At 42.3% G+C, this 24,068-nt stretch overlaps 1 protein-coding gene across 6 annotated transcripts in view; it reads right to left on the bottom strand.

The window, feature by feature from the left end:
• The window catches only part of SPECC1 (sperm antigen with calponin homology and coiled-coil domains 1), a 241,520-nt gene that overhangs the window by 8,852 nt on the left and 208,600 nt on the right, over window positions 1-24,068 (bottom strand). For 5 of the 6 annotated variants that reach the window (XM_019757420.3, XM_088801895.1, XM_074319356.2 and 2 more), the window contains 2 exons: window positions 8,339-8,455; window positions 2,440-2,499 (listed from right to left, as the gene is read on the bottom strand). In XM_019757420.3, the coding sequence (XP_019612979.3) occupies window positions 2,440-2,499; window positions 8,339-8,455 (177 nt within the window). The remainder of the gene's footprint in view (window positions 1-2,439; window positions 2,500-8,338; window positions 8,456-24,068) is intronic. The other variant, XM_088801896.1, reaches the window with a different exon arrangement.

The following is a 24,068-nucleotide window of genomic DNA, read 5'->3' as shown; positions in this document are numbered from 1 at the left end:
TTTTCTGCAGTTTTGCTATGATTGGTCTGAATGAATATTTTGCTTTATTTGTCCTGTTTGGGAATAATTAGGAATCTTTGGTTTTTCATCATTCTGGAAAAATTTCAGGCACCATTTCTTCAAATATTGTCTCTCTCCCATCCTTTTTGTCTTATTTTGGAATTCCCACTTGACATGGGATAGTCACTGTCTGATTTTATCTTTCATTGCTCTTAAGCTCCTAAGCTCTGTGATAAATACTATCAGTTGGTTAACCCAACAGTCATTCCCAACCTCTTTCTCCCTTGCAGGCTTCCTACTAAAAAGGCTGAAAATGTCACATGCTCACTTTCCCAAATTCCATTTCAGCTAGGGTGACCATGAAACAGAGAAGTGCCAATGAGCTGGAGGGAATCTGGGAAGTATTGATTTCCTTATTAAAGGAGAAAGATGTGAGGCACTTGCTCTATCCCTTCCACCTCCTTCCTGACCTGCAGATGAAAGTGGTATTTGGAGCTTGGCAGCCACATTTGCCCATAGAAGAACAAGTGGCCAAGTAGTGAAGAAAAAGCCAACAGATTAAAATGGTGCAGTATAGAGGAGAAACACTCTAGGGTTTTAGTTTGTTTGTTTGTTTGTTTTTTATAGATTTTATTGGGGAAGGGGAACAGGACTTTATTGGGGAATAGTGTGTACTTCCAGGACTTTTTTCCAAGTTGTTGTCCTTTCAATCTTAGTTGTGGAGGGTGCTGTTCAGCTTCAAGTTGTTGTCCTTTCGGTCTTAGTTGTGGAGGGCGCAGCTCAACTCCAGGTCCAGTTGCCGTTTCTAGTTGCAGGGGGCACAGCCTACCATCCCTTGCGGGAGTCGAACCGGCAACCCTGTGGTTGAGAGGACACGCTCCAACCCACTGAGCCATCTGGGAGTTCAGCAGCAGCTCAGCTCAAGGTGCCATGTTCAATTTTAGTTGCAGGGGGCACTGCCCACCATCCCTTGCGGGAGTCGAGGAATTGAACTGGCAATTTTGTGGTTGAGAGCCCACTGGCCCATGGGGGACTCGAACTGGCAGCCTTCAGAATTAGGAGCACGGAGCTCTAACCGCCTGAGCCACCAGGCTGGCCCCACTGTAGGGTTTTTGATTACAACATTGAACAGTGAATCAATCCTGAAACTACTTCTGGATCTCTTGTTTTAAAAAAATAACATGTTTATGGTTTAAACAACTGTTAGTTGGGTTTTCCATTTCTTGAAGTTGAATATGTATTAACTAATAAAACTGTCTATTATATCTTTCATTTTTAAATGTTTCTCTTTTATATTCTGGGTAATTTCCTTACATCTATTTTCCAGTTTAGTAGTTCTCTCTTCTTCTGCATCTAATCACTTTTTCAACCCAACTGGTGTTAATCAATTCCAAATTTTACTTTCTAGCAGTTTTACTTGATTTTTTCCCCATTTTAAAAAATAACATGTTCCTTCCTTATTACTTCTATTCCTTTTATCTCTTTAATATGTTTAAACATAGTCTTTTATAGTCTCTTATTGTTGTTTATTATCTCAAGTTCTGACAGATGATTCTCTTGTTTGTTGTATCTGCTGACAAGTTCAAATAGATCATTTTTTTAGTGTTTTGTACTTTTGGCTTGTGAGCATATTTTCAGCAGCCATTGTACTACTAGCCACAGAGCTTCCTGCACCAGAGACAGTATAGGGGCTTCTTGCAATACAGATATTACAAATTTGGACTCCAAACTTCATCTGGCCATTTTCATTACTTATAGGAGATATCCCCCCTTTTTTGGCCTCAAAAAATCTGAGGAGGGACCAAACTTCCTTATCACTTCCCTGGACTGGCAGGTGGAGTTTTTTTTTTATCCTCTTTCACCAAGAAGAGTAGCATTTTGTGAGCCCTAGTTTTGTGCTCAGTACTAACGCTGTGTTTATGGGAGCTCAAGGCTTTGTCTCTTGTTCCTGTGTGCATTAAATAATATCCATTAGCTACCCATTATTATGAGACCTCTACCATTACCCCCAGACCCACCCCTGGCGATTGCCACAGTCTCGGCTCATGCCTCATGCTCTGGTTTTTATTTCTCTTTTAATTTCTGGCATCTGGTTATTTCCCAGTCTTTCTTTAGAGCTCAGCTATGTATTGACATTTTAAAAATTACATTTTATTCAGATTTCTAGGTGACTTAAACAAGAAGGTTTTAATGATAATTCAGTTCACTGTGGTTCCAGAACTGAAATATATCCACAATGAATCTTATTTGGAAAAAAACTCTAAATCATGTGGTCAGACCAATTGGATAATTTTATATTAGGGGTCATGAGTAACAAATCGTCAGCAAATGGATTTCTATGTTCTGTAACAAATTGTCATGGTATAAAGAAAATGGCATAAAGTTCTTTCTCATATAATTGGACTAAAGTATGACAAAGATACAAAACAGGATACTTACCAGGCTGGGTTTGATGCCTACACTTTCGGCTGCTTCAAATGCCAACAAGAGATTCCTTTTCTAAGTTAAAAAGACAAAGACACTAGAATTATCAACTAAAAATATATAGCTTTTACTAGGAAAGAAAACCAACTGACACTCCATATAATCTATAAAACACCGAAAATTTTAAGTCAAATATGCAAATGATAGTCTCAGTTTAAGGAAAAGATTAACAGTTACAATTGTCACTAAAAATGAAACTATTGGTTGACGCCTTACTATCAATTTTTTGTTAGTCTGGTTATTTTTACTTTGTCAAGATTCATGACACACACTTCTGCTGTGCATTAAGTTGTTTGTTTAATGATAGTGCTACATCAAAAAATTATCAAAGTAATATGTGCACAGTTAAAAAGAATCAAATGAAAAAACTGTCCCTTCCCCCAATCCTGGCTCCTTTGAGAGAACCACTTTTATTTTCTCTCTTTAGTTCTTCTGCTGATTACAACCGTATCTCTGTAATATGCTCATGCTACTGTTTTTTGATTTCTAAAACATTACCTACTAATTTCCTCCCAGAATAAATGAGGACTCGGGTATCATGCACTTCTCTCTCTTCTTCCTTATAGCTATATGGTTAATTTTAGTTATTTTATTAGTTATGTTTGTGACTTTAAATAATATGCTTATTTCTCCATTTCTTGTTTCATGGACAGCATTTCCTAACTCCATTTTGTATGATCAGGAAGAAGTTTCTCTCATCTTTCCTCCACCTTGTCAACTTTCACTCTTAAATGATTAAAACTTATAAATTTAGCTTTCTTTTCTATTTAAGTCTTCTGCCTCTCTTGTAAGGATTCTGAAAACTGCAAACAATAAACAGCATTTACCAGTAGTGTACTACAATTACATTTCCTTCTCTATAGTTCCAGTCATGGTGGTGTGCCACTCAAAACATTTTTTCGAAAGGATTTTCATCTTTGTGACTCAACCCTTCAGCCCTAGAGTCCTTCAGAACCCCATGTCAATTTTTGGATAATATCTCTGTTCTACTACTTTCATAGGTTTCCTTCTTAAGAAAGGATGTGAGAGAGATACATGTTCTGAAAGCATTCATATATAAAAATTTCTCTTCTGTACCATCACACTTAATTAATAATTTGGCTGAAAAAAAATAATAATTTGGCTGTATATAGAAATCTAGGTTGAAAATAATTATCCCTAGAATTTAAAGGTACTGCTCAACAATCATCTATCCCTAATTTGTTGCTTCTTTTAGAGATTCTTTCTGGTTGTTCTCTGATGTTTCTTCATCTGGATGAATTTAAGAATCATTTGGTCATGCCTCTTCCGCTCCCGCTCCATAATACGTTTGAAAGTCATTAGGATTATATTAAAACGTAATTAAGTTGATAAATTAAATATGACTGAGACAAGTCTTTCTGTACATATTCATGTTTTATGCTCCTCAGTAGAATTTTGTCATTTTATACATTTAGAGTTTATACACTATTTTATAAATTTTCCCATTTCCCCATGGCTTCAACCCTCTGTCTTTGCCTGTACATCTGGTGCCTGACTATTAAAGGGTTTGCCCTGACACTGAAACAAACCTTCTGCTCAAGGTACCAGGTTACAGAAAAACACTAAGATGTGGCTATGTACATTTTCTTCTCGTCTGTGGTCAAGGCCTTGGAAAGCTGTTGATCTGTGGTCATCTTGCCCAAGCTGCCAACCTTCTTCCTCCACATTAAGGGAAATTAATGGCGATGGACTGGAAACCTTGCACATGTTTCCACAACACTACTCTCTGTTCTGTTAAGAGGGGAGCTGTAAAGTGGTTCCTAGCTTGTTTCACTTAGCCCAAACTATTGACAGCAATCTCCTATTTGGTGCTAATGAGGCCTTAGTCTTTATTTTTAAAGTCCTTTGGGTTAGTTTTGTGGAGGAGGGGTTTTATAAGCCAGTTTTTAGGCTACCCGTTATTCCAGAAGTCAAGATACACATATTTTTATGGCTTGATACATAATGCCAAATTGCTTTCTAAAATGTTACACCAATTTTCAATTCCAGCAATAATGTATGAGTGTCCATGTTCTCATACCCTTACCTGCATAGAATATTATGATTTTCAAAAGTCTCTGCCAAATGTGACAGGCTAAAAATAATATTTTGTTTTAATTTGTATTCTTTGATTACTAGCAAGGTCTAAGGAAAAGGCATTTCGAAACCCAAGGTGTTATACAGCCCTCCCCCAAGACCCTCTAGCCTGATTCTAATGACACTGCTGGTGTTTTCTAAGCAGATACTCAACAAACAAGGAATGGTTTACACAGAAAAACTGTCTCAAAATTGAACCAGTGTACAGTATGACATGGAATGTTATAGAGAGACAGGTGGTTTTGGTTCATAAAAATGAGTTTTATTCACTTTGGCAGCAGCAGGACAACAGTGACCAGCACCATTATCCTAATTCTTTCTCACTGTCACAGTCACTGCGAGAAGACACCACTCCTGGGGAGCAAACGAGAGTTGTGCTTAGGGCAGAAGGGCCTCACTGCCCTGCACCTGCAGCTGTGCCCACAGAGGCCAGGCCAGGGTGAGAAGGGAGCCCTGCTTCAGTCTGTGCCCTGGCTGGGGGACAACTGTAGGCCGGGAACCTCCTGTTTTCCGGATGGTGAAAGTCCTCAACCCACGGAAGAACACCACCACAGGCTGGGCTAGAAGGGAATCCAACTGAAATCGATGAGAGAAAGAATCCCAAGTCCAGAGTTTCTCTCACATTAATATTTCATTTCAAACACTGACATATGCACACTTCATTCTATCATCTGAATCTGTTTAGCATAAGTGGAAGTGTTATAGAATGATAGATGGATACGCTTTTTATTGAAAAAATGCCCAAACCTTCCATTGACTGTAACTCGCATCCCGTGTTTGTGTGCCTCTGATGTCTTAGAGGAAGAAATTCCCTACTTAATACAGATGTCAAACTCACTTGGTTTAATTATGTCCATCTAGGTAGGAATAGCTCATGATTTCTGAACTTTCTGGGCTATCAACGGCAATATCATTTTTAGTAGATTTTTACAAACACAGGCCTCTCTTGGTGCCCTTTTTGATGTATGTGTATATTCAAACCCCCCAAAACCACCCAACACTGAGAGCTCACCAGAACAAGGCTCTAGGTTAGGACTGGACTTCGTTCATCTGAATGATGTACGTTTCATTCAAATTACCTTGTACCCTTTGAAATGCAACTTCAAAGATGCCTCTTTTAAGAAAACCCTCCCTGCTTTTATCCCTGTCTCTCCTTGAGTCAGATCACCCCCATGCTAACTCTACTCTCACACGTGCTCAGTGTTATACTGTGTTGAATGCCTGTGTTGACGTGTCATTTGGAAAACCCTCATCAGTAACTGTAATACGTATGGATTTCTCTCACCAAACTGACCAAGCAAACTGGAGCATGCTTGTCACACACCAGGTAGTGGTGAAAACTGTCACTTCACCCACAGTGTATCTACATAGGGGCATTTGGAAAGCAGGAAGCCAGATGTTCCTTTAGAGAGTGGTGGGCAGGCGGTGACCAGCAAACAAGAGTCCTAGGCTCTAGGACACAGAGCCACCTCTATCTTGGACAAGGAAGCTGTGAAGCCACACAGACCTTTAGATGAAAATTCCAGCTTCTGGATCTGACTCCTTCATCTCCTCGCAGACCTGCAGTCTCACAATCTGACTATGTGCTCCCCGATGACAGTATTACAGATCACAAAGAAGAATTTCAACCCTACATGTGGAAAATATGGGCGCTGTACCATAAGGACAACGGAAAGTGAGTAAACTGTGACGTCTGTTTGTTTTCCTGAACATTTTCATTCTGCAGCAGGTATCGGGCACCTGGCTGTGCAGCGCGCGGGAATCACCGGGCATCCAGAGCCAGACAATGCAAGTTCAGTCACCAGGAAGTGTGCTCATGAATTCAAAGTGTGAAAGCAAACACTTTTAGGCTCAATTTACCACAGATCCTTATTGAGTCGAGGACAAAGAGCTAAGGTGTGTTTGCATGACGGCAAACATTTCACACTTTCAGGAAGATACCTGTTTTAGACAGTGTGTGTAGACTTAGACTTACACTTACTAGAGTTTTAGTAAGGCCTTCTGATTATTTTGAATTGTTTTATGCCCACTATCCATGACTAAATTAAATCACTTTGTTCATTTATTCTCACCATCAGTGCCATAACCATTCTTTCAACTTTATATCTTGATGTATGATAATCAAAATATATTTATTCCTTCCACATCTCAGAAGATGGGAGATGGGGAAGCTGGTTCTGTCAAGCTGGACACACAGGGTCGTCTTTGACTCTTTCCTCTTCTCTCTCATACAACCAACCACTCACTAAGTCCAGTTGATTCTATATCTAAGATGTATTTCAAATCCCTTTACATCTTTCCACCTACATCGCCACCACCCTAGTCCCAGCTAATGGGTGAAACCAGGGAAACTGAGCTCTCATAGCGACCACTGCAACAACCTCCCAACTGGCTCCTGTTTCATTCTTGTTCCTTTTCCAATTCATTTTTTTCACGTAAAAGCCAAAGAGATTGTTTAAAAACATGAATAATGTCTCTCCACTGTTTACACTCCTTCAGGGACTTCCCGCTATGTTTGGAGCAAAATGTAAACTTCTAACCAGGGCCATTGTGGAAGGCCTGCAGGATCTGGCGCTGGCATCACCACAGGCCACCCTGCCCCTCTCACTGCACTCCAGCTAGCTGGCCTGCCTCTGTTCCTTGGTGGCACCAAAGTGTTTTCTTTCTCTGGCTGCTCCCTCACCTTGGAAAAGTCCCCTGAGCCCTTTGCATTGCTGGCTCCTTCATGTTCTTTATTCAGACGTCAGCTTGAATAGCGCCTCCTTGGAAAGACCTTCTCAGCCTTCCTGATCTCAACTGGATCCCCCACTGTTCACTCTCACAGCCCTTCCACAGTTTATAATCATTTATTTATATTACATGTAGGTCCACTCGCTTGTTGATTGCCTGTCTACCTCATAAGGGCAGAGGACACGTCCACACTGTTCACTGCTGTCTTTATTACTTTATGTTCATGATGTGTGGCAAGAAATACTTGTTGAGTGAATGAGTGCATTTTCCAAAGTACGCTCTGTGGAATATAATTTTGTAGGCTATTCTAGGTCAGCATTTAGCAAACTACAGCCTGGAGGCTGCATAGGGCCTGCAGCCTGTTTTTATAAATAATGTTTTATTGGAACACAGCATGTGCCAATCACCAATGGCCACTTGGGCAGTCCAGTGGTAGAGCTGAATGGCTATGACAGAGACCCACAGACTCACAGAGTCTACCATTTGGCCCTTAACAGCAAAAGTTTGCCAATTCTTCTTACAGGTAGTTAAAAGAAAAAGGTTCTGTGGATCTGATATATGTTGGCTTAAATGGAGTTAAACAGGTTTCTTTAATGAAGGATTTGAAATGTTTACTGTGCTAATGAGCACTGTGAATCTCTAAAAATGTGATATGATATACCATTACCCAAGCTTATTTGAGCAGGAAACTCTTTGGTGAAGTTTGTTGGTTCTTTGGAAAAGACTTTGAAAAAAGGTGGCCAAGGTCTCCACACCATGAAGGTGAGATTCCATCAGGACTTTCTCTGGAAAATGTGTAACAATGGATCTATATCTAGAAGGGAAACTGAGAAGTATTTACTGAGAGTGGGATTCTATGATGTAGTTACACTAGCAGTTATCTATGTCTGGTACCAAATCCTAGTTTTCACTTCAAGTCTATAAACCCCACCCCAGTGAGACGTATTCATATAATAAGGGATCCCCCCAGCCCCAACCCTGCACGTTATAACCTAGATGACAACCAGGGTGAGGGGCAGGGACTTACTTTCTCCTGATTGTTCAGCTCCTGGTACGGGATGTGAGCAGGCAGGTAGGTGTGGAGGAGAGCACAGAAGGCCAAGCCATCACTCCAGCTGCTGCTGAAATTGGTGATATCAATGTTCTGTGGGGGGAAGCAGCGTTAATCACCAAACTGCAGTCACAGAGTATGAATGAGATTGTGGTAAGATGGGGAGCCATCTCTGGGTTTGCTGTAGGCAAAGTAAGAAACTACTCAAGTCTGCGCACATTTAATTCTGATACCAGCTATTGCCCAGATCCATTCACAGAACAGCATGAAGAAAAAGGTGTCAGAGCTCAAGCCACTAGGGAATTTCTGTCTGCCTCTGGTATGTTACAGGCTCTGAAACATCTTATTCTCAAATTTACCCACCCGAGTAGCTCTGTACATCCCAGCATTTCCTGGCCTTATTTGGTCAAGGAAGACTCACTATCATCACGTACAACCCCCTTTAACAACAGCTGGACCAAGCACGACAAAACGAGAAGATCTGAAAGCCCCACAGGGCTGGTCCCGCGGCCCGCTACTGTGGTACACTCTTCTCCCCACAGCGTGAAGGGCTTCTGAGCAAGAGAAAACCCCTCGTGCTCCAGTCTCCCTGCTAGCACACCAAACGCCAGGGGTATTGGGGCTTCACGGGAGAGAAAGGAGCGCCTCCTTCAGGATGGGTGGTGACCCTGGCAGCCACTAGGTAACCAGTGATAAGGACACCCAGCTCCAACTTTACATGGCAGCCCAGAGATGATGGCTTCTGACGGCTCCCAGGCAGGTCCCCTGGGTTCCTAGTAGCTCCAGTGTAACTCCACCTTTTAGAGCCTCATACCTGTAACCTACCTGCTTCTTTCCCCCGGACTGTACTCATCCTAACAGGGGTTTTCCCCAATGAAATCTCACGTTCCAAAGCCAACGAATCCGTGACTGCTCAGGCTGACTGAGGTAGCGGCTGCTTAAATGTACTGAGATAGTCCGTGAAAGGGGACTGCAGAAGCGGCACACATGTAGGACTGTGTTCTAAGCACTTCTGCTGTGATCAGAGGACTCAGGCAAGTGTGGCGCTCCTGCCTGCGATCTCCTCACAGCCACTGCACGCTGGGGAGGCAGTGAGGTGTTCTTCCTCCCCAGGACACCCCATCCTGGAAAGCAGGAGGCCAGCGAAGGTGAGGAGGGGTGGTGAACAGCTAACTGGCTCATTCTGGACGAGTGGACACTCACGACTTGTCGACCTCCCTCTGCCTGAGCCAAACACAGAACTCCCGCAGTAAAACCCTCACTGCCCTGTAGGGTGTTTCCACTAGGAGCAATGGCAATTTAAAAGGAGTGGAGGCGTGAAGAGGAGCAAGACATGAAGTTAAACTGGAATGGGGGAGGGAGACAAGATGGAATTTTTCTCAAAATGTGTAAAGAAGTTTTTAAGAACATATGCAGATGGAAATGTGTAATGAAATATGGTACAATATGTTTCCTGTGGTTTCCTAAGGGTTTTGGAAGCAAATGGCCTATAATCTCATTTGAGCTTTTTAATCTAGACATTTCCAGCATTAGTTTGAACTAGTTTGGTTCTGAGTGATGGGGTAAGTTAAAGGCCTCATTTTACAGTTAAGAAACTCAGTAAAGGCCAGAGGAGGTGGTATTGCAATTTGCACACGTAGTTCACCTGAAAAACGGACACACCAGGAACCCCAGTCCCCAGCTTAAGGTCCTTTCCATCAAGCCTCTTCTGTCTTCTAGCCAGAGTCCAGGATGATCCTGGTGGACAACAGAACTTAGCTCAAAACAGCAGCTTTCAGGAATATGGCCCGTTCTCCAGTTTGCTTTGCAATTACGTTTACCCAGGGAAGGCTATCTGGCAGAAAGCAACGCACAACCATAATAATGTCTCTTCGTTCTAGTTTGCATGACTCAAGCACACCAAATTTTAAGAGTTGCTAAGCATCAGTGTTACATAAAAGTCTGAGAATGCTCCTGTTGCAAGGGGCCCCGGCTCAGTTTCCAGAGTGAATATGCAATAGCTGGGACTCCTGGTAAGCTGAACGTTTGGATTTTTGGCTTCCTAAAGTCTCTTTGGGTCCAACAGCTACCTGATAAGGCCTGGACGCTGCTTTAAAAATGGGAAACACTTTGGTTTTATATTTTCTGGAGAGGTTTGCATGTTAAAAAAGCAGAGGAAGTAACTGTAACCCATCCAGTTCACAAAGTCTCAAGCATTGAAACCAGACGTTGTGGACATCAGACCTTGCGAAGGGGACATAAGGAGCAGGGCCAGGCCAGCCTGAGGAAATCAGGCATTACAGCTCTTATCAAGATCAAATCCCCTTCCTTCCTTTCTTTGCCCTGCAGAGGTACTCTGAGAACCCGTCTCCAAACCTATCTCTACCGTGCCTGTGACGTGGTGGAAGGAAAGCCAGACTTGATTTCCGGGGACCACCTGTTTATGGTTTTTGTTCATGATGAGTCCGGAGGCATCTGCACAAATGGGACAGGTGCGACCTGACAGGCAGCGTCCTTCTCGACAGGCAATGTTGCCATGTATGCTACAGTTTCCAAGAAAGAGGCCCCATTTTAAACAGAAAGGCAAATGCTCTGTGGTCAAGATGAAAGTCCCTTAAATAAGGGTCCCTTAAATGTCACACTCCAAAAATGGTGGCAGTGGTAAAGGTGGTGGTGACATTTGTCGAGTGTCTATGATATGCTTGTCACGGTGCATTTTCTCATTTAATTCTCAGAACAACCACACACAGTAAGTGATGTTGTACATATTTTGTAGACGAGACAGCTGAAGCAAAAAGAAATGTTGTTAGTCTCAGTGCCAGGATTGGACCCCAGTTCCTTCAGACCGCAAAGCACATGTCCTGTTCGCTGTGCTTCCTTCCTTCTTTTTTCTTTCTTTTCTCTCTATCTCCCTCCACCGCTTTCCCCTCCCTCCTTGCCTTCCTTCCTTTCCAAATTTACTTTACATGTAAAGCTTTTAATACTTGACAAATCCTCTTTTCCTAAAACATGAGAATACTTTACATACGTATCTCTTGTACTATGTGTTATAGGAAACATCATTTTCCTTCATCGGCACCATCTTCAGAAACATTTTAAGAGACCAAACGGATCCCAAGGAGCACTGAGTATTTCAGTTATCTGAATGCCATCTAAGAACAGTTTTGGATCTGTAAGTTTGACTAATAGGTCAAGACTATTCTCTAGGATATAAAATCTGGTGGGAACAAAACCACAGTTGAAAAAATCAATCAGAATGACTTACAAGCTCAGGAGAGCTTCAGACAGCCTGACACTTCAGGACAGACTGCAGCTCGTGGGCCTCCCGGAACATGAGACACACCGTAATGCAGACCCTTGCCTCAGAAGCAAAACCATGCAAAAACTATGTAAGAAAAAGGAGGCAGTGTCCTGTCTTTCAAAAAAAAAAGGAATGACGGAAATTCCAAATTTACTCAGGTCATCAAATCCAACATCTAGGTCAGGAAATACTCTTACATGTAACTTCTATTCGCTATGTCTCAGACTGTCTTCATTCTAAGAACAACACACTATCAGGTAAAAACTTTACCCTTCTTTCTTCTGAGTGGAACAACCCCAATTCTAGTTCAATGCCATTTGAAATTATCTGTAATTCTATTTGAATGCAAGAGTATCGACAATTCCCAACTCAACATAGCTGGCAGAACCATTAAAACGTGTGTACACTTACAATATCTCAAATACAGTGATGAAGACCAACCTGCAAAGCATTATACAGATCTCAGCGGTTGCTTTGTTGCTATCATTATTATACAAGTGGGGCGCTGCTGCTCACTGAGGTATATTTTTGGGATCTATAAGGTATGCTTCAGTGACCGAGGAGTGAGCTGCTGTGGCAGCACAATTGTATAACGCTCAACGTTTTTCACACGAATCACAGAAAAGAGAAGAATTAACTTATGCTTCATCAGATCTCGCCCAGATTTCATTTTGGAAAAGCCACACCACTTGAATTACTGTTAAGGGAAGGGAAGGAAGGGAAGGGAAAGGGAGGAAAGGGAAAGGAAGGAAAAGGAAAGGAAGGGAAGGAGAGAGGGAAGAAGGGAGGAAGGAAAGCAGAAAAGAAAGGCAGACCTACCCTGATCATCTTAAGGGACTGAATTGTGGCCGTTAAAAAGAATGCCAACATTTTGGAACTCATGTACTGTAAGATTTACTGGGAAGAAAAAGAGTGACAACAAAAAGAAACGTGCTGATTATTTTCCCAAGGGAAATGATAATTACTGAAAAGTATCTTTAACTTTCTCTAGGATATAAATACCTTAGAGATATTTCTGAGTGAGAGAAAATTCTGGGGAAAGGAAGTCTCAGATATAAAAAAAGGTAACATTCCAAGCATCTCCAAAATAGGTTAAGTTTCTAAGAGTGCTTAGAAGAAAACTTTGTAAAATACAGAATTTTGTCCTCTGGTGCAGCAAAATCATGTGAGAAGAGTGAATACACTGAAAAGCTAAATCCACATGGGAAACTAAAACCCTAACTTTAGTGACTATCCAAGAATAGTCTTTTAGAAAGATTGAGATTGTAGACAAATAAAGCTCTATAAGGATGAATGTAGAGGCAGGACTCTTAACTAACACCATGGGACAGAAGCAAAGCAAAACCAAACCATCCACATTTACTTCTAGAGGGTTGATTTCATTTGCTTTTTGTTGCCTGGAAACACCAGCATTTGGTGAAAACATTAACCACTGGGGAGAGAAGCTGCAGAGCACACACTGAAAAGGGGCCTGTGCTGAATCCCACCAAGGACACAGCTGGATTCTGCAGCTGTTTGACCTCATTCCCACCACTTCTTCAACTTCCCTGGTAATCTCTAGGTTCCTCTATTAGATTTCTATGAATGGGTTGATTCTGTGTGCACTAAGTGTAAAAGTTAAAAAAAACAAGTTAAAAAGAAAAAAGCAAAGCTTCTGGGAAGAAGGCAGGAGACTAATTAGAAAATGCAGTCTTTTTACTTCTGCAGGAACTCGCTGTCTTAGACCTAAACATTCTCACTCTCAGGACGTCTCTGGGGCTTTTCTTGATAGGTCTTTATTGTCACAGCTGTGGAATCAGACCGAGCTTTTTATTTTTGGGGAAAATGTAACAATTTAAAGATCACAGAGGATAAAAGCAGCTCATTCCTCACTAAGGTTTAGCATGTGTAGGAAGAGTCCTGGGAAGACCAAACTTACTTTGAAGATTTGGTGAGAAAAAATGCAGAGCATACGAGTATACACATATAAGTGGGTTCATGTGAAATTTCAACAAATGCTGCCTACATTCCCTTCCCTGCACATGGATTCGGTGTTTCATGTTTCTTATCTCTTTGTTGAAGTTCGCCCTGAGCTCACTGAGCATCCTTATAACCAGTGTTTGGAACTCTACATCTGGTAGGTTATTTATCTCAGTCTTTTTTTTAATTTTTATAATATTAGTTTCAGGTGTACAAAACAACACAATCATTAGACATTTACACCCGTCTTCATTTTGTTTAGTTGTTTTTCTGGAGCTTTGTTCTGTTCTTTTATTTGGGACATGTTTCTTTGTCTCCCCATTTTGGCTGCCGCCCTGTGTTTGTTTCTATGTATTAGGTAGGGCTGCTATGTCTCTGGATCTTAGTAGAGAGGCCTTATGTAGTAGGTGTCCTGTGGGGCCTAATGGTGCAGTTGCCCTGGTGACCTGAGATGGGTGCTCCAGGTGTATTTCTTGTGTGGTTGTGTGTGCTCTCCTATTGTAGTTGAGCCTTGGTTGCTGTTTGCACATCAGTGGGAGGGACTGACCCTCGGGCTGATTGGTTGTAAGGACTGACCACATTGGTTGTGAGGAGCTATGGTGCAGGGGCTGACCATACAGAGCAATGTGTGCGTAGCAGGGCTCTGGTGCCTGCCCCACCTTTCCTTTGGCTGTGTCATCCTTGGAGGTGGCTGGATGATGCTCTGGCCCAGTCTGAAGCCGGCCACTGGGGCTGCCAGTCCTGGAGCCTTCTGGGAGGGGACCCCACTGCAGGCTAAGTCAGACGCAGTCTGTGCCCTGCCTAGGGCCACCTGGCATGAATCACAAAGCAATCCAGAGATGGTCACCACCTGCGCTATGCTTGGAGGTGCTTTGAGAGGCCAAGCCGAAAACTGAGTCTGGCTGTGGCTAGTACTGGCCTTAAGGCTGCTCAGCCAGAGGTATGGGGCATACCGAAGCCAAATGCTGCTTGTTTGGGTTTTGTGAACTTTTGAGAGATTTTAGGAAAGTCTACAGCATGAGCCAAGGCAGGCCGTTTATACAGAAAAGCCACTGGAAGCAGCTTGGCTGTGCCCAAAAGTTAGATGGGGTGGGATGTGAGGGAATCATCAGGGTGGGGCAGATGAAAGACAATAGCCAGTTCGATGGAGACTCAGATATGGTGTCTGCCTGTATCTGCACACTGGGATCGGGGGAGGGCTCAAGAAACAATGGCTTCCACCAGTTCCTCCATGTGGGAGAAAGCTGACCCTCCAGCCCTTACCCTGAAGCCAGATAATTCGATTCCTCCCCGTAAGTCCCTGGCACCTTCTGAGCGGCTGTCCCAGTGCTGGAGCTCAGAGTGAGTGAGTCCATCAGCGAGTAAGTCCATGTGTAGGCTCTTCAAGAGGAGCATCTAGGACTGTAGCCACCCTCTGTCTCGTTCAGCCAGAATCTCTGCTGGTTTTCACAGCCAGGAGTTATGGAGACTTTTCTCCCTGGCATTGGAAACCTGGGCTGGTCTGGGGCTGGGACCCCTCATTCCACCAGGGGCAGGGGACCTCTGCAGCCAAGATACCCCTCCTGATTTTGAATGGTCACATGCAGGGGTGGGACCAACCCCTTCCAGTCTCTGTCCCTCCTAGCAGTCTTGAGGTGGCTTCTTCTGTATGTTCTTAGTTGTAGGGCTTTGGTTCAGCTAGACTTCATAGTCTCAATAATGGCTGTTCTATGCTTTAGGTGTAATTGATGTGGTCCTGAGAGGAGGTGAGCACAGTGTTTACCTACTCTGCTATCTTGACTGAAAATCTCCCATGTGAATTTTTAACATGTTGTGTGCGGATCACGAGAATCTTCATGAGGGATTTAAACCCCGCCGTATGCAATGTGTTAATTAAGTTCAAGAATTAATAAAAAAAAACTCTCTTGGGATTTTAATTGGAATTGAATTAAATTTAGAGATTAATTTGTAATAATGTACTTTTTAAAAATGATTCTTCCTACTCTTTATCCCTGTTGAAGGAATTGAGGGTTTGAAACCTGGAAAAGAGTAGGTCAGAAGGCCATGGTTGGACAACTCTAGGACGGGCCACCCTTTGCTTTACATGGTGAGGACCAAAGGAGTCCTCAAGGGATAAGAGTCCTTACAAGTCCTCACAAGGGATAAGAGAGCAGAAATATCCTCTGTGGATGAGGGCTTTCTGATGACAAAAGGGCTACTCTGTCTCCAGAGATATGTAGGCAGAAGACACTGCACAACCTCTCCCTAGAGATAGAATCAAAAGGATATTGACATCAGAAGAGTGGCTGGAGCGATATCTTTCTTGCTTCCTTCTTTTTCATTTAACAAACACTAGGGAGTCCCCACCCACGATGTTTCCTCCCCGAGGGCCTCTGGCTGTGGCATGGTGACACTTGGGTCTAGTTTCACTGCAAGGGTTCTGCTGCCTAACACTTCCTGAACCATCTAGCTGGGTCCACACCCATGCCAGTGCCCCACCTCCTTCTCCTGCCCAGCTGCTCAAATAGCAGGGCTGGCCTTGCACAGCCAACACCATCAAAAGAAGATGAAATGCCATGGCTCAGTATGGGAACTTTGTGTCTTTACAGCTTCCTGTGAGCAGGCTTTCTCTCTAGCCCTCAGCTTGGCTCCAAAGAGATTCTTTGCAATGTTCTATCCCCAGGCCCTGACCATGTTGAGATCTCTGGACAAACATTCTTCTGCAATTTTCTTCCTCTCCTTTCCTCTATTGCAGGGGTGTCCAAACTTTTTTCAATGGTTTTTACCAAGGGCCATATGCGGTAAAACACACAAACAGCCGGGCCATTCACTCGAGGTGAAGTACGTATTGCCTCACCTGGTTTATTTAAGTAAACTAAATATATTTTTGGAATTTGCTGCGAGCCAATTAACAATGGATTGCAGACCACAGTTGGCCCGCAGGCCGCAGTTTTGACACCCCTGCTCTATTGCCTTTCTGTTGAGTTGATTACCTCATTTTCATTAATTTCACCTGTCTTCTTGGCGTACTTTTTCTTAAAAAAAGGTCAAGATTTGCAGCTCTGCTGGTTTCACTCATCCTAGAATACCTCCATTAACCACTTTCTAGGCTCAGTAATCTGTTAACACCCCTAAATCCCATCTTTCTCCTAGCTGAAAGCTTATCTGTATCCACCAGTCGCCCAAGGAAATATTCAAGAAACCTTCTTATGAACCATCTGCACAAATGGGTCAACTCTCCCAACTGGAAGTAGAGGCCAACACATGGCTCTTAATAAGTAGCTGTATGACTGTGACTTTAGGCAGATGACGCAACTTTTCTGGCTCGTAGTTTCCTCATCTCTCAAATGAAGCGGTAGGATTATATTCGTGATTTAGAAATGATTAGCTATGGAACCTGTCCTTCCAATTAAAGTTTCTGCAGAGCTTTTTCTACAGTAGAGTTTGAAAATCACAAGATTAAATGATCTCTTACCAGCTTGTTTTGCATTCTTCCATATATATTCTATCCTGCATTGCCTAATACAATAGCCACTAGTCTTTAAATTATTTAAATCAAATGAAATTTAAAATTCCGTTTCCCAATCACATTAGCCACCTTTTAAGTGCTCAGGAGCCACATGTGGCTAGTGGCTACCATATTGAACAGTGCAGATCTAGAACATTCCAATAACCACTGAAAGTCCTATTTGACAGCACTGCTGTACACTTATATAAACATGTATATTTATATATATACCTCCCCTCTTTTTATGCAGATGGTAGCATGTTATGCATACTGTTCTGCATCTTGCTTTTTCCCCCACTTACTAAGATCTATAGCGATAGGTCCTTTTACAACATACAGAGAAACAGTTACAGTATAGAGACTAAGAGATTGGATTTGAAGCCAGACAGCAAGAGTTAAATCCTGGCTGGTCACTTACTAGTTGTACAACTGTAAGCAATTGCTTAAACTCTTTATGCCTTAGTTTTCTCATCCTTAGACTGGGTATGGATTCGATACCTCATAGGATTGCAATGCAGATTACATGCACAAACAACAGGTAAAGCACTTAGAGCAATGTCTGCCATATGGTAAATATTAATAAATACTAGCTCACTTTTCAAATGGCTATCTGTAGGTCCATCATGTGGATGGATACAGCAGCCTGTTTAGGTTGTTTCCAACCTTTTGTAATTACTCTGCACACATGTGGAATAAATTATGCTGGATTCTACCAAATTGCCCTCAAAGAGATTTTTCCACATCATACTCCCCCTCACCCCAACATGAATGACTACTTACTTCCCTACAGATTCATAAAAGAATCCACAAAGTTTCAGAGAACATGATTTTTTTCCACACTATGATGCTCTAGCACTCCAAATAGAATATGTTTAGTAAGGGAAACCCTTTTTTAAAAGGGAAATAGCACTTCTATATTTTTGGATATACTTACTAAGAAAATAATATGTAATAACTAAACAATTTGTTCTAAGGAATTTAGTTCCAAGACCAAGTTCAATTTATACTAGACAATCTTCAACCCAATCTTCACTTCCTACCCTGCCCCTCCTCAGAAAGACTGAAATCATAAGCTTCTTGTGGCTAAACTACTTCTTTTTCCCAAATGAACATTTCATGAATAAGAGAATGGAAAAAATATTCTGCAGATTCACTTGGGACTATAATTGTCTAAACAGACTTATATTGTGTCCTGCGGGACAGAGAGAGAATGGCGGCGAACATTAAGGCCTCGTTTTTCTAAGTGATGGCAAGATGATAGCTTTTGGTGTTGGATGGTGCCGTGCTCCAGTACCAGCTGCTGGCATATTTGATCTACAAAGGCTCTCGCCCCGGACCAATGATCCACAAAGAGGAGAGAGGACAAAGGCACTTTAAATCAACCTCAGCCCACAGAAGGAGAAAACATTTTTTTTTTTAAGGTTTTATTTTGAAAATCCTGTTTTTACTTCCTAAAGTTGGCAGGACATCTAACATTTCTATACATAGGAAAAATGTGTGCACTGGCAAGGTCTGGATGCAGATGTTTCCTTTAAATGACCCTTTTGAGCCAGAAGAATCTGCTAACTCATGTCAATAGCCTTTCAGTGGACTCTAGTTCTCTAAAAGCCTGCCTGATTTTGCCCCCTCATTTTCTCCTGCATTTCGTAGGAATTCTGCAGGTTGCAACAAGCAGGAGTGGGTCCCTCAGCCTACAGGGTTGCTGAGCTGAGCCCTGCGCTTGGGATTCTGGTCTTCCCAGATGCACCTGGTAGCCGGGCCTTTGAGCAGTGGCCGCTCCATAACGGCTTGTAGGTCCCTGCTCTTCTTCCCAACCCACGTCCAGCCTCTACCCCAACCCTCTCTCTCTTCTCTCTACCCTCTTATCTGTTACCCTCTTATCGCTAGTTCTTCAACACAGACCTTTATGACTTACAGAACTCTGGAGCCCAAATCCTTGGTGACCAAAACACGCTTTCCTTTTCCGTAAGGACGTGGAGGATTTAATCTCCCAGCCTTTCTAGTAGGCGGTGGTGATTGGCGGTGGGGGTGTACTACATTCCACACCTCTGAGAAAAGGGCGGAAAAACAAAGCAGCTAAATATCCACGTTAGAAAGGCTGATCCTCCCACACAGGCTACAAATATGGGTCTAATTCAGTCTACAGAGCCGTTAAGGGTTTTAAAGCCCTGGGGGATGTGGCCTCCAGAGCGGTGGTTCTGGGAGACTGAAGTCTCCTGGATATGAGTTCACCCGTGAGGAAGACGATGGCCGCAAGGCAGACTGGATGACATGTGCTGCGACACAGATGAACCTTGAAGACATGATGCTAAGTGAAAGAATCCAGTTACAGAAGGACAGATGCTCTATGATTCCACTTCTATAAGATACCTGAAATCGGTAAATTCATAGAGACAGAGTAGAAGAGAGGTTGTCGTGGGCTGGGGGAGGGACATGGGGAGTTGGTGTTGAATGGGGACAGTTTCAGTTTGGGAAAATGAAAAAGCTCTGTGTATGGGTGGTGGGAATGACGGCACAGCAATGTACTTAATGCCAGTGAACTAACTATACACGTAAAAATAGTTAAAATGGTAAATTTTACATTATATATATTTTATCACAATGAAAAAAAAAAAGAGATCAAGGACCACAAGAACAACAGAGCAGATGGGACAAGTCACATTCCATCTTCCCACAAACAATAAAATAGAGAAGTGGCTTTCATTTGACAACGAACCCTCCCTGTGTAATTAAGAGTACTTTCAAGAATATCCTGCCCTGATTAGCAAACTGCTAAGTAATCTTGCCCAAACTGAATGAAAAGTTCCCAAGTGTTCCTTTAAATTGCTGTTCAGTTCTGTTTGGCTGTGTTGCTGTTGTTCTGTCCTATGGAACCCCAGAGCTGCGAGGTGCTCTGCCCAGGCTTGCAGAAGCATCACAGCCCCACTCAGCACCGTGCATGACGGGAATCTGACACCACAAGATGTAGAGCACCGACTCTGGGTCTGGTCCATCTGCTCCTTCTCTCCTGCCCCAGCTTTCTCACTACCCTAACCCTCCCAGGATGCTGTCTGATCCCATCTTCTCCAGCGCACAATGCTCTGTATTTGTTCCTGGGTCTTGCAAGTCTCTCTTTCTCCCAGGCACAACTCTGGCTTTGGACTGATCCCCTGGTAAGTGACCTGTGTGCTCGGCCTGTGCATGGAGCCCTCCCTGTGATGGGCCTGCCAAGGGCAGCTGGGCCTATGCCCTGACTCCACCTCTGACTTCTGACCCCCGTAGGGCTTGCTAAACCATTTCTTATTAATTCAACTGGCTTTTTTTAGCTCTACATCTTAAAACTAATTTGGATGGAAAAAGGACTATTTATTTTACGCAAATTTGGTAAGAACTGACTTTAGCTTTAAACTTCACATGATTACCCCGTTACGCTACTCAGATTCTCAGGCAAGAATGCTGAGCGTTTCCCACCTTTTCAACCCACATGCCTCACCATGGGTGCTGTTCGGTGACTGGAAATCAGGAAAAAGAAAACCAGTTAGAAAAGTATACAAAAACATAAAATAAGATATCTGGAATAAGACTAAATACACACAAATAAGCTATAAGAAATGTGAACAGATTAAATTTCCCTACTAGAGGAACTTTCAGATTACACATAAAGCTATTTATAAGAAATACAAAGAGGGCGGCCGGATGGCTCAGTTGTTAGAGTGCGAGCAAGCTCTTAACAACAAGGTTGCCGGTTCAATTTCCACATGGGCCAGTGAGCTGCGCCCTCCACAACTAGATTGAAACACAAAGGCTTGAACTTGGAGTTGAGCTGCCGGTGGGCGGCTGGTTGGCTCAGTGGTTAGAAGTGCTCATAACTCCAAGGTTGCCGGTTTGAGTCCCACATGGGCCAGTGAGGAGCAACGGCTTGAGCTTGGAGCTGGGCCAACGGTGGCCAGCCGGTTGGCTCAGTGGTTAGAGGAAGGTGCTCATAACGCCAAGGTCGTTAGTTGGAGACCCACATGGGCCAGTGAGCTGCGCCCTCCACAACTAGATTGAAAACAACGACTTGCCATCCTGGAAAAACACAGTGTTCTCCAATATCCCCCCTCCCCGCCCCACACACACAAAAAGGAAATACAAAGCAAGCAACCAAGGAAAGGTTGAAAATGAAGGAAGTACAAAGATACATCACTCAAATAAAAGCTGAACAGAAATGGGAACAGTAATATTAGTATCATAACATGTAAACTTTTAGATCAAAAGGTTTAACTGAAATAAAAGGTACAACCTCCCGAGAAAATGTAAGAGCTACAAACCCTTAAGTCTAGTTTCAAAATATCTGAAGCAGAAACTCTTAGAAATCAAATTTTTGACAAAAACCACAAGACTTCAATGCACCCACCTCAGAACTCAATGGATCAGCTGGCCACACACTGGGAGATGCCGCCTGGTGAGCACAGTGAGACCCACGACCACCGAACCACCGATGGTGACTCAGAGCCATTCACACTGGCTCCCCTGAGAACAAGTGGTGGGACTTACTTTCCATTTATGTAACTATATATATAAGGTCCTTGCAAGGACTTTTGTCAGTAGAAAAGAGCATCCAGTCCTAAGGAAAATTTAAGCCTTTACTTCTAGAGAACAGGGGAAATCAAAACTTCTAAATGAGAGGTTTCCCAAATTCTACTCAACAAAACTTCAGAAAACTTGGGTTTTCATTTGTCAAAAGCAGTGTCAGAGTCTTGTAAGGATCTTTCCTGTACCCCAAAGTATATAATCTGTTCCTTCTGGCAAAGAATTAATTCTGTCACCAATCCTACTGGAGAAGGCAGTGAAATAGTGCATATTTTGACCACATACATGTGATAGAGTTTTTCTGCTGGCTAACTTCGTAACAAAAATCAGGTCTTATTAACACAAAACTTCATTTATACCTAAACCAAACAACAAGCCAAACATCCCTTTATTACTAACAGGATATAAAAAGCAATATACTTTGTATTAAAGAATAACCATAAGCAGATGTTTTCCCCCAGGAATAAATACCATGTTAAGTAGCACATACCATGACCGAGTTGGAATTTTGCCCCCAGTAATATAAGAATGTTTCTCCTCTTAGAAAAAAAAGGTACAATACAGTCAAAGGTTACCACGCTAAAAATATAGTAGTATTCTATGTTAAAATAAGACACTATAGTATTATTACCGATAAAGTTTTACCTTAGCACTTGAATAGTCAGTTATTGGCATAGACCATCCTTTGTACTTTACCAGCATAAAATTACAATAAAAGACTGAATTGCAAAAAAAAAAAAAAAAAAAAAGTTTCTCCTGCTAGAAAATTAACATACAATGTAATACATACATATTAGTTACATAAATGGGCTAAAAGAGAAAACACCTTACAGTTTGCTCAACAAATGCCAAAAAGGAATTTGATACAATTGTTACCTATTTTGGGATTAAAAAAAAAACTCTCAGTAAACTCAGAACAGAAGTTTCCATTAGTTGATAGATAACAGAATACAATACAAAATCACATTTAAAGGCTAGATATTACTGTGAATGGAAAACAAGACAGGAATATCCACCATCAACAGAATTCAACATTTTCTGGACTTTCATGTAGGCAATAAAAAAAGTATAAGAGGCATAAATACTGGAAAGAAGGAAAAAAGTTATTATTTGTAATAGCCTAGCTTGAAAACTCTATAAAATCAACAAATATAACCAAATAATGAAAAATGTTGAGATGCAAAATGTTAACAAGAGATATTGCTAACGAGAGCTAACATTTAGGGAGCCCTTCCGTGGTAAGCACACCGGCAAGTGCCTACTGGTCACCTTCTCACTTTTCTGCACAGCAGCAGTCTGTGGCAGAGGACCAGACTAACAGGTCAGTAGTAGCAATTAGAAAGTCCAGACACCTACTGAATTCCCATTTATGCCTGGATCTATCAAGTGGTTAAACAAAGACTGTTAAATAAATGATGCCCAAACAAATGGCTATCCATTCAGGAAAAAAGTTACTATACTATCTAGTAAAATAAACACAAATTGCAAAAAAAGAAAAGGTTTAAATATTCAAAAAAGAATACCTGGAACCTCATGACAGATGAAGGTTAATATTTTTAAGGTGTAACAAGCCCTGAGACTTCCAGGTAAAGATAGCAGATTGAACACATGAACTTATTTTCATTCCCTCTTGAAGCCCCACCAAAACCATAGAAAGATTTCTTCCTTCCCAAAGGCATGAAGTGATGGGGGAAAAGGGAACAAAATTCTGGCAGCTGAAAAGCAGATGAACCAAAAATGACTAACATAACAGACCAAAGAAAACTAAATTTCAAGCCAGCAGTGGAGAAGAGCAGAGACCCAACCTGATTTTACTGCAAAATCTTCCAAAAGCTCAGGAGGTGGGTCTGAGGTGGTTAAAAAGAGGAGGACGGGGTTGGAAATCTGTTTACAAAGTGGTCAGGGCTGCAGATGCTTTCTCTTTTCTGCACAGAGGATGGCCCTTCCCTTCCTCTGGAGCCTGGAGCGTAAAATAGGGCCTCTGGACAGGGGGATATTAAGCACAATTCTTATCTACTTCTGTATTTAAAAACAAATTCTCAGTAAACTCAAAACAAAATAAGCTTCTTTTAGTTACTATTTATCAGAAAACAATACAAAAATCGCATTTCAATGTGAGGCATGAATGATGTCCTGAAAACAGGGGAATCAGAGGAGGTTGCTGGGTACTGAGGTAGTCAATGGCCCTCCCACTCCTAGTTCTCTTCTCTGACTTGCTCCCCAAACCTTGGCTGCCAGGCTGACACCCACTGGCAGGAGACTGAAAGGTCCGTCTCTGGAAAATCTGACCAGCCCAAGAGAAAAGACCTGAAGACGCTGATATGTGTCTGGCAAGGACATGGCACAGGCACCATGCTCTACACTGAAGACCACAGTCACAAGCCTCACACACTGGTCAGCTTTGTGGAGCCCCCCACTTAAATGTCAAC

This window comes from Rhinolophus sinicus, chromosome 12 (genome assembly GCF_057876585.1).
Source record: "Rhinolophus sinicus isolate RSI-liver-muscle chromosome 12, RSI-T2T, whole genome shotgun sequence".
Taxonomy (NCBI): Eukaryota; Metazoa; Chordata; class Mammalia; order Chiroptera; family Rhinolophidae; genus Rhinolophus; species Rhinolophus sinicus.
The sequence above is the reverse complement of the archived record's forward strand: the minus strand, read 5'-3'. Positions and strand labels throughout refer to the sequence as shown.